This window comes from Trachurus japonicus, chromosome 8, assembly GCF_045865225.1.
Source record: "Trachurus japonicus isolate A0001 chromosome 8, Traja_1.0".
In the NCBI taxonomy this organism is placed as follows: Eukaryota; Metazoa; Chordata; class Actinopteri; order Carangiformes; family Carangidae; genus Trachurus; species Trachurus japonicus.
In genome coordinates, this window is record NC_140914.1 from 8,129,050 (window position 1) to 8,147,237 (window position 18,188).

The 18,188-nt window shown below is 45.8% G+C and overlaps 1 protein-coding gene across 1 annotated transcript in view; it reads right to left on the reverse strand.

The window, feature by feature from the left end:
* Nucleotides 1-6,572: 6,572 nt before the first annotated feature.
* Nucleotides 6,573-18,188, reverse strand: part of lrrc4ba (leucine rich repeat containing 4Ba) — a 46,721-nt gene continuing 35,105 nt past the window's right edge. The window contains exons 2-3 of the mRNA XM_085783564.1: nt 16,153-16,734; nt 6,573-11,041 (exon numbers count right to left, since the gene is read on the reverse strand). Of these exons, the coding sequence (XP_085639690.1) occupies nt 9,077-11,041; nt 16,153-16,398 (2,211 nt within the window). The 5' untranslated portion in view covers nt 16,399-16,734 and the 3' untranslated portion in view covers nt 6,573-9,076. The remainder of the gene's footprint in view (nt 11,042-16,152; nt 16,735-18,188) is intronic.

Genomic DNA, 18,188 nt, shown 5'->3' on the forward strand with positions numbered 1-18,188 from the left:
ACCTGAATTAACTAATTTTAAACCTAGTTTTTACTCAATTCTAAATTAAACCAAATCAATGTTTAGCCATTGAACAAAAAATCTAAACTTCTCTTTAACCTCAGTTTAGTTTTTACTTTAAACCAAGATTAAGTTTAGTTATGTTTCACCAAAACTTTAAACTGTGATCTAGAGTGAACTATACACTGCCTGTTGAGGAGATTTAAAGCAGAAGTAAGCGGAATGTTTGTGTTATAAGTCTTAAATAGTTATGTCTTCCGACGGCAATAGAGTGTTTGGTCTGAAACACGGGGCTGTCAGTCACTCTGCTCTGCTGTAAGCCGAGGAGAAAACTTTCCTTGTATCCTACAACCTTTATCCAATGAGGAGAGAGAACGGCATAAAGGGGCGGTCCTCTTTGTGTGTGCAGCCAAGGGATGTGCGTGAATGTGGTGACGTAGGGACGAGGGCGGGGACTGCTAACTCCATCGGCTGACAAGAAGTTAGCCAAAACGACCGGATCGCTTACTTCTGCTTTAACTTTTATTACAGATTTATATATACATTTATGTAGGCTATCTATTTAAATTATGATATGCACACTATTTATCCCTAATTAAACTCAGTCACTCGACTAAACCAAGGCATCAGCTGGGCTTGCCTTTGTTTTAAACCTGGATTAACTGGATTAAAACTTTTAAACAAGATAAAAATCATGGGTTGGTTTATGATAAAGATTAAATTCAAAGCTGGATTAACTCATTTAAACTTAGTTTTACTAAACTCTGATTAAAGCTAATCTTAGATTAATTTAAACCTTGTCAGACGTCGTCCTTTATAACCGTGAAATCGCCTCTTTACGTTGCTGCATTATTTCTTGTGTTGGACGTGTCCCCACACACTGACAGCACACACACACACACACACACACACACAAGCACACACCTCCTCTCTCTCTCTCTCTCTCCGACCAAAACGGACAGCTTAGTGACCAGCTACACTGTTACCAAGGCAACAAGGAGGAAATAAGCCATGTGCTAATGCACCGGCCGTTTCTCAAATTAAGGACACCTTCACAGGAAATAAAGCAGCGTGCGCGTGACTGGCAGCAGGTTGAGAGGTTTGCGTTAACCTCCACTGCACTCAGCTACAAACTGTTTAAGGAAGCCCCACCTCGATCAATAAATCACTCAGTCAGTCAGTGTCAGAGCGTGTCTGTGTGTGTGTGTGTGTGTGTGTGCGGTCAGGTTTGATAAGTGGCTGCAGGGTTAGGGTTTCCACACAGTGATGATGATGACACACAGAAACGTCGGTGCTCATCTCGTCTCAAGCCGCAGCAGCAGAAGCAGAAGCAGCAGCATCGTGGTGACAAAACGAGAAAAAGAAAAAAAAGGAAAGAAAATGTCTCCATTGTGTCATGGCGACGTGAGCCGAACAGTCGGTGAGTGACGTGACCCGGGCGTCTGAGAGCTGGTGCCATCACATCGGCCTCCGTCGGACCAGCGTGATGCCGATGACACCGGCCTCTTACTGCCAAACATCAGAGACAGCAGAGCCAGACAGGGAGGAGGAAGCTGCTGCTGCTGCTGCTGCTGCTGCTGCTGCTGGGGTGGGGGTGGGGGTGGGTGGGGGGCACAGTGACACAGTGGCACACAAAAACACTGCACTGCACTGCACAGCATCACCGTCATGTGAAGGAGACGAGCTCGAGCGCTCGACGGCGGCCGCGTGAGGCAACTCAAAACCAGCCCAGTACCAGAACTCTGATTATTTCATGGATTGCAGCACTTTCTGTCGATTCTACTTTGCTTCTTGTTTTATGTTTTATGTCTTGTTTTGATTGTTCAAACTCTCGACTGCAAAACTAGTTCACCCTTGGGTATCAATAAAGTAACCTGAACCTCAAAATATGCCCATAAAATCATATAAAACCATATTTGTTGCTTTTAAAGTCCAACAGCACTATAATTGCAAATATGGACTATAACATTAAAGACACTTTTCCCAAAACAGTTCTTTCACCTATACGTCCTACCAACACCTCATCATGTTATTTACAGTTTATTACCAGAACTTAAAGGGACTACGAGGAGTTTTGGAAAGCGAAGTGTTTTAACACTACATTTCCCATGAGCATCCGCACGCATGGTGAAATTCTTGGACCGGCGCAAGACGGACAAAAGCGAAAACATTTGCCAAGAATATTTTCATTGATTAAGAATGAAAGTCGGAGGTTCGAGGACGATCAGATACCGTCGTAGTTCCAACAATAAACGATGCCAACTAGCGATCCGGCGGCGTTATTCCCGGAAATGCTGGGCGAGTCGACCACTAAATAATAATATCAAAATAACTATAAAGACAACATGATATATTTATTGAAAATGGACCCATTAACAAGTGGGTAACGTAGATTCATCCACATTAATATGAGACTCTTTTATAACCAAAAGCAAACTCCTTGGGGTCTCTTTAAAATATAATATCGGATACTTCAGATCAGCCATTGACAATATTTTATTCATATATTTACAGGAAATATTTACAAAGTAACTAAAGTAATGGGTTTGTGTGCACAAAAGATGCTACATCTGAAAGGCCCCGCACACATGATTTAACCAAGGCAGCGGCCAAAACCCTGCCAACACTTATAAAATAGCCCAAAACAGTCCAATGGCAACACTGGCGTAAGGAACAATCGCGATAACGATGTGTAGCTATACTGGCGGTTTGATGCCCTGCAACTGGGATGGTGATAGTGGTGGTGGGGTGGAGGGGGAGAGGGAGAAAATTAGCACTGGTGCCGGAGCACATGCATCATTGACACCACGCGTATCAATAATGCATCGGGCTCTGCTGTCGCTTCCCTGCTATTTTTAAAAAGTGGGTGTGTGTGGTGACAGAGGGGAAATTAAGCAGCGTGGAGCTTGTAGTGCCGAGGTTAACATGTGTGCAACACCTCCCTCAGGGACCTGCTGCAAGTGTGGCCGGTAGCCCCCACCCACTCACCCAGTGGTGGGAATAAAGGCAATAAGTCTAATCAAAAAAGTTACTGTTTCCCCCGTCAATATGCCGTTACTTGACTCAAGAAGTCCCATCACAAAATAATAATACACCCGTTTAAATGTAAGTTTGTAAGTAATTATTATTTCTTGGCCATATTTCTTAACTTTATTATGAAATTGACTGTTATTTCTTGGTTATTTCTTGACATTATCACATAATTAGCGGGCTGTAAATTAAAGGGATACCCCCTTTTTTTTCAGTCCATCAACTAGTCGGAAAAAAGCTGTTTATCTGGAATACTGAGTGAGGTTTGTTCCAGATAAATGGGAGGTTAGGGGTTATGGTTAGGGGGTCAGGGGGCCAAGTCCAAGTAATCTAAGATATTTGAGCATTTTATTTTATTTTTTTCAAGTAACGCAATAGTTACTTTTTCTGGTAATTAGTTACTTTTATAATGTATTAATTCAGTTACATTCTAGGGAAAGCAACTAGTAACTATAACTTATTACTTACTTACTATTAAAAGGGTAACACTAAATAAGTACACACTATTAAGCATTAGTTAAGCATTAATAAATACTGAATTCATCATTTATAACACATGAATACTCATTAGTATGTAGTTTATAAACACAGTTAAACATGTTTTACTCATCATTGATAAGCACTAACTGTATTTATAAACTACATACTAATGAGTATCCATGCTTTATAAATGAAGAATTCAGTATTTATTAATGTTTATTAAAGCAGAAGTAAGCGGAATATTTGTGTTAATATAAGTCTTAAATAGTTATATCTTCCGACAGCAATCACTTACATAGAGTGTTTGGTCTGAAACACGGGTCTGTCAGTCACTCTGCTCTGCTGTAAGCCGAGGAGAAAACTTCTTGTATACTTCCTTGTATCCTACAACCTTTATCCAATGAGGAGAGAGAACGGCATAAAGGGGCGGTCCTCTCTGTGTGTGCAGCCATGGGATGCGCGTGAATGTGGTGACGTACAAGGACCAATAGATCCATGACGAGGGCAGGGGCTGCTAACTCCATCGGCTGACGAGAAGTTAGCCAAAACGACCGGATCGCTTACTTCTGCTTTAACTAATGCTTAAAAATAAATAGTGTGTACTTATTATTATAAAGTGTTACCATTAAAAGTAACGTGCCAAACACTGCACCCGTCCACCTCCACCATCATGTAGCTCGAACCACAACAAACAAACTGCACAATAAAACAAAACTAAACAAAAAAGTTCAGCTTCGACCAACAGGTGTCTGACCTTCGACCTCAAACTTTGACTGAGCAGGAGGACGCTCGATCAGTCTGATGAAGCAGCTCGGCTTATACAGTACCGATATTATGCACAGAGAAAGAGAGAGAGAGAGAGAGGAGAAGGGTGAGGAGGGGGGAAGAGGAGGAGGAGGAGGAAGCTTATGAAAAAAAATCCTGTTTTTACTTAAAGTGTCAGAGAGAGGATCATAAAAGTGGCCTGAAGCAGAGGGAGACAGACAGAGCTGGTTTAAACTGGGGATTTAAAATGGAGGTCTGACCGCCCCTCCTCCTCCTCCTCCTCCTCCTCCTTACACAACCTAGCTAGCGTAAGCCCACCTGAACACACACACACACACACACACATTCACACACACACATACACAAAGCAGTATTGCATCAACCGTGGTGTAACATCTTTCCCCATAAACAGAGTATCGCTTCAGATGTCCTGATTTCTTTTGCTTTATACAACACTACAACAGGCATTTTATAACCCCACAGCTGCACGCACACACACACACACAAACACACACACATCCACAAACACACACATATATATATTCTGGTATTTTTCACCTATTCCCCGAATGGGTGAACGAGCGGGTCCCTTCCTGCACAGTAAACACAGCATTTCCATTAGAGTGTTGGGAGTGTGTTCAGTGCTCTGTGACTCAGACACTGCAGCACCGTGACTCTGTGTGTGTGTGTGTGTGTGTGTGTGTGTGTGTGTGTGTGTGTGTGTGTGTGTCAGCCGCTGCTCCCTCTAACACCGAGCCTCCAAAAACATGGCCCCTGGTTTGTGCCACTTCACAGGAGCGATATGGGGGGGTGGGGGGGTGATGAGCTACTACAGGCAACAGTCAGGGCAACGCTGCTGCATCTGAGGAATTAGGGGTAAATAGCTTCTGTAACAGTCCTTGCTTTCAGCCACAAAACCCACACACACAGACACACACACACCAACCGGTACGAACACACACACACACACACACACACACTCTCACCCACAAGCGTTACCCACATGATAATTCCTCTGTCATTTGCACACACAGAGGCAGATGAATATGTAAATAACTTGTGAGAGGGACCATGGTGGTGGTGGTATGATGGTGGTGGTGGTGGTGGTGGGGGGGTAAAAAAAGGAAATATGTTAATGACTGATGCAGCGTGTGAGTGTTAATCACAAGTGTAGGGTGCATAAATGCGTTTAGCACTGGTGTGGGGCCGATGCAAATTAAATGCATAGGGGAAAAGTGGGGGGAGAGGGGGGGAGAGATGCAGGCGTGTAAATCGCATGATTCACTGACAGGGAGTCAGCGGTGTAAGAGATACAGCTGTTGGTGTAAACAAATCAAACACATTAAGGATGAAGAAGAAGAAGAAGGAGGAGGGCATTAAGGGGGGAGCGTCACCTGGCAACAAAAAAAAAAAAGAAAGAAGGAGGGGGGGGGGTTGTATGTTTGTCTGAAACTCTCTCTACACCTTCTGCTCTCGTCTGCTTAACATTCGAAACCCAAATCAAGACGCTGTGATAAGAGCTGTCGCAGCAGCAACAGTTGCCAGGGAAACCTGACGGCAGGATGCTGAGGGTTGGGGTGGCAGCAAAGTGGGGGGAGGAGGAGAAGAGGAGAAGAGGAGAAGAGGAGAAGAGGAGGAGGAGGGTTAGGTTTTTTTTTTTAATGCGAGGACATGGGTACAATGCTCAGGTTGATTTGCTGCCAGTCTGTCGAGATACGGCTGCTGTGGGTGGGACGTGACTGACATGTGTGCGTGTGTGTGTAAAGTGTAAAGGTGTGTGGGTAGGGGGGGGGGGGGCTTACGAGGCGCCGGTTGCCGGTGACGCCGCTTGGTGCATTATATAGTCTGAGGCTGAGCGTGTAGCCATGGCAACGAGGTGTTGACATAGCGCAATCGCACTCCAGAGCAACTGTGATGGCGATGACATTCAGGGGGAAAAGAAGCAATGAACAAAACGAACGAGCGAAGGAGAGCGTATGTGTGTGTGTGTGTGTGTGTGTGTGTGTGTGTGTGTGTTTGTGTGTGAGGCTGTAAAACCAGAGCAGGGTGTTTCCTGTCCCCCTGTGCAAAAAAATATTTAAAATAATATTAATATTAATAATAATAAAATAAATAACTGAATGAATGAAAGGACCCACTTCACATTCGCTGTCTCATCTCAAGCAGAGCCAAAGGGACACAGAGTGATACCACACTTAAAGTTGATCAAGAAACAAAAAGAGAAGTTTTTAAAATAATAATAATAAAATAATAATAATATATATATAGCCACCAAATTTCACAGACTTCAACTGCCATTTTATGTGCCAGGTTTTTTTAATTTTCAAAGTGACCTCTGCTAACAGAACATCTCTCATAATTATAACCAGTGTAATTAGCTAATTATAATAACAATAATAACAATATTACAATAAAGATAACACTTGATTTTTAAAAAAACAGAAAATAATCAAACTAGGTAAAAACCAAAAAATGAAAAACACTTATCATAATAGTTTTGTTTTGTTTTTTTTTTCTTCAAAAGAGATCTATAAGCTTCTATATTTTTTTCACTGAATTGTCCTTTTTCTTTAGAAAAAAATTCACCCACCACTGTGTAACTGTTACTGTATGTCACCTCCTCCTCCCCCTCCGCCGCTCAACAGGGCTTCGCTTACCTTTAAAAACGCTCTGCCTGGCGTCCATTTAGCTCGCTGCCGCCATGACATCCACTCACACACGATAACACTGAGATACAGTTGTGAAATAATCCTCTGCAAAGGAGCAGTCTTCGTCGTCAAAGGTCCATGTCCTGTCTCTTTAATGCGAGATGACAACATGAGGAGGAGGAGGAGGAGGAGGATGGTCGTGGTCGTGGTGGTCGTGGGGTCCTGACCGCTTGAAGAAACATCAGAGCCGGACTGAGGGGGGCGCCATTTTGAGGGGTTGGGTAAAGGATGGGGTGTGTGTGTGTGTGTATGTGGGGGGGTGGGATGGGGTCCAGGTTATTTCCCGCCGCCGCCGTTCATCATCAGCCGCAGTCCAACAGGATCATAAAACAACCTCAGTGTCACATACAAATGAAAAAAAAAAAAAAGTACTTCTCAGCTATTTGTAGGCACAGGTAGTAGAAATAATAACAATCATATGAATGATAATCATGATAATTTGTGAGCTAATGCGTGAAAAACTGAATGAGTTTGTATTTGGAGTGTGCAGCTGATTTGTAATTCGCACAGTCACGCAAGCGTATGTGTATGTGCGTATTGTGTGTATGTGTATGTGTGTTACCATTATTACCATCATGATTGTTATTATTAATACCGGAAACCAAACGATGGAGGAGCTGTGGTCGTTTCCTGGAGTGTAAAGAAGCCCCGCCCCCCTCACCGCTAACAACGCTAACACAACCACCGCCAGAACCAGAACCAGAACCATCGCTACCACTCTGAGTACGAGGGGAAAACATTTTGTGTGGCTACAAAAAAAAAAAAGAAAAAAGAAACAAAAAAGAAAAAAAGTTGAGACCAAAATAAATTCACTCAAATTCACGTTTGCCAGGTTTGTTTTTTTTTCCTTTTAGCTCCTTCTCAACGGATGCTGCCGCTGCCGCCACCGCCCACATGTGTCCTCCTTTGCGGCGCGGTCGTAGCGGCCATCTTGTTCCAAGTTGAGAAAAAGTTGTAAAGGAGGGCCACTACAACAACTGTGTGGTTCGTGTGTGTGTCTGTCTGTGTGTGTTTATTTTTTTTTCATATATATTCATCAGATGTTGTAGTTTCCAGTCAGAAGCTTGATAAAGATTCTTTATAATTTATTTCTTTGAATGAAAATATATTTACGGTATATATAATATGTACTTTCTGTCCTTGCTTTTTTTCTCTTTTTTAAATCTCTCATTGTCCTTTTAAAAGGAAACGGGACTGTTCCTCTCCAACAATAAAACCCACTCTGTGTCGCTCCTCCTTCGTAGAAGACAGTAGCCAGTAACGGTGTGAACGGGGGAGGGGGGGATGGGGGGAAAAGGGGTTAGTGAGAGTGAAACTACTCCGAAAAAACACAATTGTTGTCGTCCTGTCGCCGTGCGAAGCTCCGCTGCGATTCGCCGTGTCCTGGACAGAGTCGCTCGCTGCTGCTGCTGCTGCTGCTGCCCGCTCTATTTCTGCTTCCTCCTGCTCCCGTTTTTAGTGCTTCCTGGAAAACCTGGAACCACTCGCACCACTCACCCGAACCCATTGTTTGTCATCCGGCGTCTCTGCCAAACACTAATCTGACAACATGTTCAATGGCCAATATTATGTCTCCCTCCAAATATATATACACTGAATGTGTCTGGAAATATACGACGCAATCTGTATAAAACCTTAAAGAGAGGCCTCGCCTCGCCGCCGCCGCCGCAAACATGTGTATTTACTCTTCTACTTTTTTGCGAGCGCAGACAGACGCGGATGGAAAAAGAGTTGGCTTCGTCTTGGACTTTGGCAAAGACTGTAGCAGGTTGTAAGTGAATGACTCTGATGCCTGTTGGTTTACGTCGTGTGTGTGTGTGTGTGTGAGTGGGACTAGCGCTGATCAGATATCGTTCTCTGTCTCCTCCTGTCTGCTTCTCTCTGTCAACAGATTGACAACACAAAGCAGTGACTATGTGAAATTTCATCTTTTCTGGAATCTGTCCACGAAGGACAGTGGGCTACAATCAAGTCTCATACGCTCTCTGCATCACTGTCTCTATCTAGCACCCCTCCCCCTCCCCTTCCTCCCCCCTTTTTTTTCCTACCTCACCTCAGACTTCCCACTCTCACTTTTTTTCTTTTTTTTTTACTCAGATTTGAGTCTCTTGCACGTTTTCTTTGGAGCCGCTCTTGAACAGCAGCGGCTCGTTCTGGCCTTTCCCCATCAGGCCCTTCAGGGAGCTGTGCAGGCCCAGCTGGGGGAGGGGGAGGGGGAGGGGCACGGGGGAGGGCAGGGCGCCGCCGGTGGGCGTCCCGCCGGTGGTGGTGGTGGGGACCTGGGAACAGGATATGGACGTGTTCTGGGACTGCGAGCACGGCGAGGGGTTGTTGTTGTTGTTGAGGCCGGGGCCGAGGCCGAGGCCCATCATGTTGTTGTTGAAGTGGTGGGCTTTGTAGTAGTGGTTCAGGTGGTCCGACCGCGCCAGGTTGGGCAGGTTGACCATCTCCGGGTGGTGCAACCGGAGGCTCTGGCCGCCGCCGATGCCGCTGCTGCCGCTCTGCGTCACGGTGGAGCCGCCCGAGATGCCGCTGCCCCGCCCGCCGCCCGCGCCGGCGCCCAGCTCGTCCTCCACGTTGATGATCTCGATGGCGCGGGCGGGGCCGTGGTGCTTGTGCAGCTGGTGCTGCTTCCTCAGCTTGTAGAAGACCACCAGCATCACCGCCGCCATGAAGGTGATGGCCACGAAGCAGCCGATGATGATCTTGGTGGTCTTCATCACGTCCTCCAGCCCGGAGAAGCCCGGCTCCGTGATGGGGTCGGTGATGGAGGGGCGGGTGACGCGCGGCGAGGACGGGGACCAGCCGGCGGGCAGCGAGGACACGGTGGTGGAGACGCCGGTCCACAGGTGGCCGGACGGCGTGGGGCCCGGGTGGACGCGGATGAAGGTCTCGTTGATGGCGATCAGCGCCGAATCCTCCTCGCCCGGCGTCTCCACCGTCTCCACCGTCACCGTGGTGAAGTAGGTGTAGTTGACGCTGGCCTCGGCCGCCGTGACGTTGAGCACCGCGGTCGCCGTGGTGTTGCCGGCGGCGTTGGTGACCATGCAGGTGTACTGGCCCGTGTCTCGCAGCGTGACGTTGGTGAAGTTGAGCGTGCCGTCGTGCAGCACCGATATCCGCACCCGGTACGAGCCGTGGGTCATGAGCGTCCCGTTGGGCGTGATCCAGTTGACCGACGTCGTGGAGGTGCTGGTGCGACACTTGAGCTCGGCGGCCATGCCCTCGGTGACGTTGAGGTCCGTCGGCGGCTCCACGATGACCGGCGCGAAGCAGGTGAAGTGGTTCTGGTCCAGCTCGCCGATGTACTTGCCCTTTAAGACGGGCGGGGCGTGGCAGCGGGCGCAGCAGGTGGTGTTGCTAGGCACCGTCTCCTTCAGCCACCAGCTGAGCCACAGCACGTCGCAGTTGCAGACCCACGGGTTGTGGTTGAGGTGAACTCGCTCCAGCTGGTGCAGCGGCGTGAAGAGGTCGTGGGGCAACGAGTGCAGCGAGTTGTGGGACAGGTTGAGCTCCTCGAGGCTTTTCAGGTCGTCGAAGGCGTTGCGCTCGATGACGGACACCTGCGAGTGCATGAGCCACAGCTTGCGGAGCGACAGCAAGCCCTGGAACGACCCCGGCCGGATGATCTCCAGCCGGTTTCCCGACAGCTCCAGCTCCTCCAGACGCACGAGCGCCGTCAGCTTGGGAATGTCCTTCAGTCCGCACATGCCCAGGTTCAGGTACCGCAGGTTGACGAGGCCCACGAAGGCGGCGTCGGAGATGAAATCCAGCTTCTTGAGCTCGCCCAGGTCGAGGCGCCGCAGCGAGGGCACGCGGTGGAAGGCGTAGCCCGGGAGCGTCTCGATGGGGTTGTTGCGCAGCCACAGCTCCCGCAGCTTGCTGAGGTACTCGAAGGCGTGAGACGGCACCAGGGTGAGGCGGTTGTCGAAGAGCTCCAGCGTGTTGAGGTTGGGGAGGCCATTGAACGCTCCGACTTCGATCTGACGGATCTGGTTCTTGGAGAGTTGGAGGATCTCGAGGTGCCGCAAGTGCTTGAAGGTGTCGGACTTGATGACCTGGACGGACAGATACAGAAATAACATTACTGTATGTAGGCTACGACCTGCAGAGCTGTTAAAGGGATAGTTCAACATTTTGGCAAATTGACCCATTGCCATAATCCCTATAGTCATAGCAGTAGGTTCGTTACCTTTATTTGTCGGTGCAAGCTGTTTTAAGAACAGCGGAGCAGAGCCACGAGCTGCTCAGAGCTACGCTACGGAGGCTAATGGGATTTCTTGGTTTCCCTCATCCAACTCATCAAATACACAATCCAACAACTCCAAAACGCTCTGGTGGACAAGTTGTGACCTGCACATTCATCACGCTATGAGATAATAACAGAACGTTGTTTTAGAGGCAAATGCAGAGACTGCTTGCTGAAAAACTGTCCCTGAAGGCAACACGCATCACGTTTCGCATGAATTTACCTCTAAAACAACTCTGTCTGGTAACGTTCTGTTATTATCTCATAGCGTGGTGAATGTGCAGGTCACAACTTGTCCACCAGAGCGTTTTGGAGTTGTTGGATTGTGTATTTAATGAGTTGGATGAGGGAAACCAAGAAATCCCATTAGCCTCCGTAGCGTAGCTCTGAGCAGCTCGCAGCTCTGCCCCGCCGTTCTAAAAATAGCTTGCACTGACAATTAAAGGTAACGAACCTACTGCTATGACTATAGGGATTATGGTAATAGGCCTATTTGCCAAAATGTTGAACTATCCCTTTAACAGAGATCACAAACACACATTTAAATGTTTCTTAACAAGGTCTTTGAGTGAAAAATTGAGGAAACCCCTTTGAGACGAACTCGCAGCAGCGTGCACCGAGAGTTGATCTTTACAATAACCTCATGGATTTATAACTCTGAGCTGTTTTAAGTGTTTGTTCGTTGCTTCTTTCGCAACAGTGGAGTTAAAAGGGCGTTCTGTGTGCGTCCGTCTCTCAGATTTATTTACTTATTAATCAAAGGTGTCGGTGCTGCTGATCGTTGCGGTCACTTAGACTCCAAAGCACTTGTACTCGTGTAAAATGTGTAATGAGGAAATAACTTTGCAGAAACGCCGAGAGATAAAAGCTCAGACTCCAGACTGTCCGACCGTCCCCGCTCTGTCCTCTCCGTCTCCTCTGTCGATTGACGCTGTTGTCTTTACATTTTCCATAAAAGCTTCAGTCTTTACTTGAGAGCATTTCATCAACTGGTCGTTAATTTTACTTAAGGATTACTGGTGTTTTACTGCAGTGATGAACGACTGTACGTCTTAAAAAACGTGTTCATATGGAAGAGCCCAAACATCGACGGCTTTGTTTGAATCCGGCCTGCGACTCTTTGTGTTATGTCATCCTCTCTCTCTCTCTGTCCTTCCTCTCATTTAACACTGTCCTTTCATAATAAAGGCAAAATGCCCTTCCAAAAAAGAAACTTTAAAATGCAAGCTCTTTAAGTTTATATCATTACAACACTTAAATTTATAGAGTTGGATTTACAGCAACCCTCAGGAAGACGGAGGAAACATTTGTTTCTACCCCTGAGGGTCACGTTGAGCTTTCCCTAAAAGTTTGATTTTGTTGAATGGATGATTTAAATCAACAACCCAAACAAATATAAATAATTCATTTTTTCGGTTCACAGTGCTAACAGCTGACCCGTCCACCTGCGTGTCCTCTGTTTCAGAGCCGCCCTAGAACGGCCTCGCTGTTTACACCTTTTAACGTTATTGAGAAAAACAATATGCATCAGGAGATGGACTGAGAGTTTTTACCGAGAGCTACTAAAAAAGATTGAAAATCATGTCGGAGCTGTAATCCTGACCTGACCCGACGGGCGACAAGTCGTCTTATTTTGAAGATCCGTTTAGTTCCACCTTCAAAATAAAGGTGTCAAATAACGACTAACTGCAGCACAGCCACTTTTAGAGGTAGTGATGGTGTAAAAATGATGAATAATAAACATTAAAGGGTACACATGTATAACTTTGTATGTGTAGGTGGTGCAGTGGTTTGCACTGTTGCCCTGCAGCGAGAAAGTTCTGGGTTTGATTCCCCAGCTTCCTCCCACAGTCCAAAGACATGCACATTAGGGTTAATCGATGACTCTAAATTGCTCGTAGGCGTTGCTGTGAGTGTGTGAGGTTGTTTATCTCAATGTGTCGAGTCTGTGACAGACTGACAACGAGGGCGAACTCCGCCCTCGAGCCGACGTCAGCTGGCTCGTCCAGCCTCCTTTAACCCGTGGATGGATGTTGTTTATACTCGACAAATGGGACAAAACGACGGAGCCAAAACGTTCTTTCCATCTTTCCACCCAGTGTGAACCCAGTCCTCGTCCTGACCCTGACTTCGTCCCAGAGTCCCCGACTCTGAAGTGCTTTTCACACTGAGGGACTCGGGGGAGTTTTCTAATCCCTGTATAATAAGCTGATTATCATCGTTGGGCTGTTTCACATGAAGCGTCACTGCACAAATCACTGCAGAGGATGAAACTGCAAAACTAAATCAATATCGAGAAAAAAAACCACGGCACAACACTTTTCTTTAATCCGTTTTACAAATGAACAAAAACTACACAATGTTGTTTCTGCAGGAGGAGGATGAGGAGGAGGAGAGGAGAGGAGGGGGGGACATGGGTGCCACAGGCCCCTCTGGACGCGTGGTCCAAACCGGAGCTCATTTGGCGAGAGGTGAAAGACGGCGAAGGAGCGAGCGCGACTAAAAGCCCCTTAAATCTCTGACTGTTTGAGTTTTGTGTGGCCAAAGCCCTCAGTGAGACACACAGAGGCTCCTGGAGTCAGGCCATCGCCTCCGCTGTATGTAGAGCAGGAGGGAGGGGGGAGTTTGGGCAAAGAGAGGAGGGGGGGTGATGTTAAGAGGGGGTGGGAGCTGTCAAGGCTTTACTCTCAGGGTACTCAGTGAAGGAAAAAATAAGCCTGAGAATCTAGGATGCCTTCAGGTGTTAAAACATTTTTAGATTTTTAATCATTTCAAGTGGGGCTGCAGGATACGACAAAGCGAATCGGAATTTGTAGGCTAAAAACGAAACGCAACGAATATTGTTGTTATTATTTCTTTATTTCTTTCTCTCTCTCTCTCCCATTTTTTCCTCTCCTCTTTAAAAAAAGAAAAAAAAAAGCCTAACACAGCAAATCACGAGGCACGATGTCCCGTTTATGCTCTGTTAACGTCACATAACGTTTAATAAGATGTTTTTCTCTGAGGAGATCACGACACAACGACGACACGAAGACACGACGACGAGGATGATGATGATGAGAGACGCCGTGGACGACTTGAACCACATTCAGGACACGCGTTGCTTTTCATTAGACGGGACTAAAAATGTGGTGGGAATGAATTTGCAAAAAAAAAGAAAAAAAGAACAAAGCATTGTCAGCAACATGAAGAGGAATCCAATTACTTCAAATGCTGCTTGCAAAGAGTAAAAAAAAAAATCAACCCACTGTGTTTATAAATGTAGAGATTCATGTGCTTTATATCGATGGTCTGTGGTTAAATGATCTTCCCTTGCAGCTGTAAAGCCACAAAACGCCGTCTAGGGACTCGAGATAAATTGGTAATGCATACAAAAGGCAGCACGGTGTCAATTCATAAAATATTCCCTCAGTTCAGCAGAGGCTTAAGTGCCCCTTTTCCTACCATTACCGCCGCCTCTCTCCTCTGTCTTCTCACACAACTTAAGTTTCACTGAGAAAACCTGTATCAACAAGTTAATCCTAACATCCACTGCTGCCTGCAAAAGCAAATGTTCCTTATGAGGATGTGCAAAAAAGAAAAAAAAAAGAAAGACACATAAGTATATTAATGTCCGTGTGTGGATTTATTTGTGTGTGTGTTTGAGCTGCGGAGGAGAAAATCCTCAATCTGTCGCACGGGATTCGTCTCCTGTATCAATAACTGTATAAATAGCAACACTTAGAACAAATGAAATCAATAACTGTATTAAGATGTGTCAATAAGCCGCTCGCTGGGAAGATGTCGACACGAGGCACCGACATGTGTGAGATGATGAAATGTGTGTGTGTGTTTTCCTTTTGTGTGATTTATGGCGCCACGTGGTTGTAAATAAAAAACCAGAGTGACCTCTGACCTCCCGTCGCTCATTATTACAAGAGAAACAAACGGCAGGTGGAAGACAATCGATCATATTCTCAGACAAATGTTGCATTATGAAGCAGAAACAGCAATAAGTGATGTTGAATGCATTTCAAATTAAAAGTCCTGTGTGAAAGTTGTTGTGATGAAACAAAGTACAAAAGTTTTTTTTTTACTTTACTTAGTAGTAATTTCATGTATTTGTACTTATATTTGTTGTTTATATTGACACTTATGCTCAGCTGCATTTCCTGAATAAAATCTGCACTTTTAGTCTGAAACACTTCCCCAAAGCAAAATTTTGTACTCATTACTACAAAATAAAAGCAGAAGAAGTTTGTCAGACTGAATGTTGACGTGATGTGATGCCCACAAAACGCCAGGTGTGAACTCCGTGGTGGCGACCAAGATCATGTTACACACCGTATTTATATATTTGTATATTTTTCTTACTTATGCCAACAGAAAGTTTGGTCCTGGAATTCATGCTTTATACAGAGGCCAAAATAAAGTTCATAATCAAAATACCAACAGTATATACTTTTACTTTTACTTTTACTCCCAATACCAGTACATTTAGTATAAGATAGGCTACTACTGTATGGGGTCATATTATGGAAATATCACTTTTTGAAGGCTCTTTAACATATATTTGGGTGTTTGTCTTGCCTTCCAGCCCCCAAAATGTGAGAATTGACAAAATAATCTGTAATTTTCAGGCCCCACCCCTACCTGGTACTGGTAGAAGGGGCGGGGCAAGCAGTGGTTCATTTGCATTTAAAGGGACAGGCACTGAAACCAGCCGTTCTGAACAGGGCTGTTTTGAGAGGATGAAAAGAGCTGTGATGTTTGATCCTTGGAGGATTTTGACCAAAGCATGTCACAGACATGTCTTTAAGACACCTGGGAACTATTTTAGTTTGTGAAAAAGGGGAATAATATGTCTCCTTTAACTTCCACCAAAGTCACTTCCTGGTTTGATACTTGCACTTTTACTTCCACTAGTATCGCTGAGCTCACCTGTATCGAGTTCTCCTGCAGGTTGAGGTATCGCGTGTTGACTGATATGCTCTCGGGCACCTGCTCCAGGTTCTGCCTGGTGCAGATGACTCGGCTCGCCTGGTTGGAGCAGGTGCAGAGGGAGGGGCAGGAGGAGGCGGCTCCCACCAGCTCCGGCCCAGGGAGGAGGAGCCGCAGTAGCAGCTGGGCCAATAGAAAGAGGAAGGGGGAGGGGCCGGGGAGGCAGGTCAGCGTGGCGATGCGCATGGCAACTGGGACATGACCCTGCTCTTTAATCCGAAGGTACAGGTGAGGTGACTCCGCTCCGGTGGCTCCGCGAGAAAAACTTCACTTCCCCTCCGGTTCTCCAGCGGCAATTTGTTCTTTCTAATTCCGCATCCTCGGAGATGTTTCCTGTCCTCCGTCGATCTCTGTGTTTTCTCTCCTCTTGTTTTTTGAACATAGAAATATGCAGATAAACAGATGTTATTCCCTCTTTTTTTCCTCCCCCTCTCTCTCTGTTTCTCTCTCTCTCTCTCTGGTGCTGTCTGGGGATTTGAGTCGAGGCTTTTTTTTTGCGAAGTGAGAGGAACCCAGGAGTTACTGTGGAAGAACAAAAGAGGGAGAGACAAAGAGAGAGCAGATATTAAAGGCAGAACACACAAGGCGCGTCGTGTTTTCACCAACAGAGAATGAGCAGAACAAATAATAGGTAGACGACTACAGTATAGCTCATCATGGGACGGCCTGTCAGGAAATCTCTGAACAGCAGCGGCAACAACTTCTGTGTCGCTGCTCGTATCGGATCCCTCAAAACCCCTGAGCAGACGGTTTGTTGGAAATCAAATGCTCACAGCCCAGAGGGAGGGGTGAGGGTGAGAGAGGGGTGAGAGAAGGGGTGAGGGGTGAGGTGTGTGTGTGTGTAGGAGGGGTGGGGGGCATCTCTGTAATTAATGGTTCAAAGTGTCGGGACAGGAAACAAAACAACAACATGGCAACCTGAAGTGGGACAGCAGGATATTTCTGTCGTTAGCATGTAGCATGAATAAATCAGGAATACATTAAAGTTTGAGACGTGGGTAAAACAAGAGGAGATGAGCTGCACACACACACACACACACAATCACGCTGTAACAGTGGCTACAAAAGCTCACAACGCAACAGAAGTGCAGCGTTGTGCCTGAATGAACGATCGTTCATGAACTCGTTCATATTTTGGGCGAATGTGAACTGAACGTGCTGTATTTTCACTTGATCAACGTTATTGTGAACGGAGCTCTCTGTGTCAGGTTTCCAAAGAGCCTTCCAGACAAACACCCAGCTAAAACACACAGGCGTTAATATGTAGCCTAACAGAAAAACCACCCAATCTGGCAACACCAATCAGCTGTTTGGATCAGCGGCGCTGGAAGAGGCGGAGCGACACATCGCGTCGCAGAGCCTGTCTGTGTGGAGGAATACTGACCCAGTTGGTTAGTACCAGATAAAGGGAGAGAGGGAAATCCAAGTAATATGACATATTTGAGAATTATAAAATAGTAACGCAATAGTTACTTTTCCTGGTAATTAATTACTTTCATTACATTGTAACTCAGTTACTTTTTGGGGAAAGTAACTAGTAACTATAACTAATACTGATTCAAACTGATAAAATAATTGCTGTCTGTGGTTCGATATGGGCTGAGCAATAATTTTGAAAAATAATAGCTCGCAGCAACATATTGGAAAAGAAAAAGAAAAGAAAAAAGAACAATGAATTTGTTCCGTTTTTGAACCGTGAACTTTGAAACTTGAAAATTTCCAATTATGAACTATGAACTGAACTTGTGAACTGAACTTTGAAGTAGTTCATGTAGAAAGTGAACTTTCCCAACACTGCAGATTTGTGTTTCTAGAGACACATAAAAGTGACGGACTCAGCTGATGCACTTTAGTTCAACTCTTCTCAAAGTGATGTTTTAAAGTCATCTGAGTTTGTTTGGTTTATTATAACGTCAATTACATGATTTAGATATTATTACATAATGTCTTGTTAGCATTGGCCTTTAGCCTGGTCC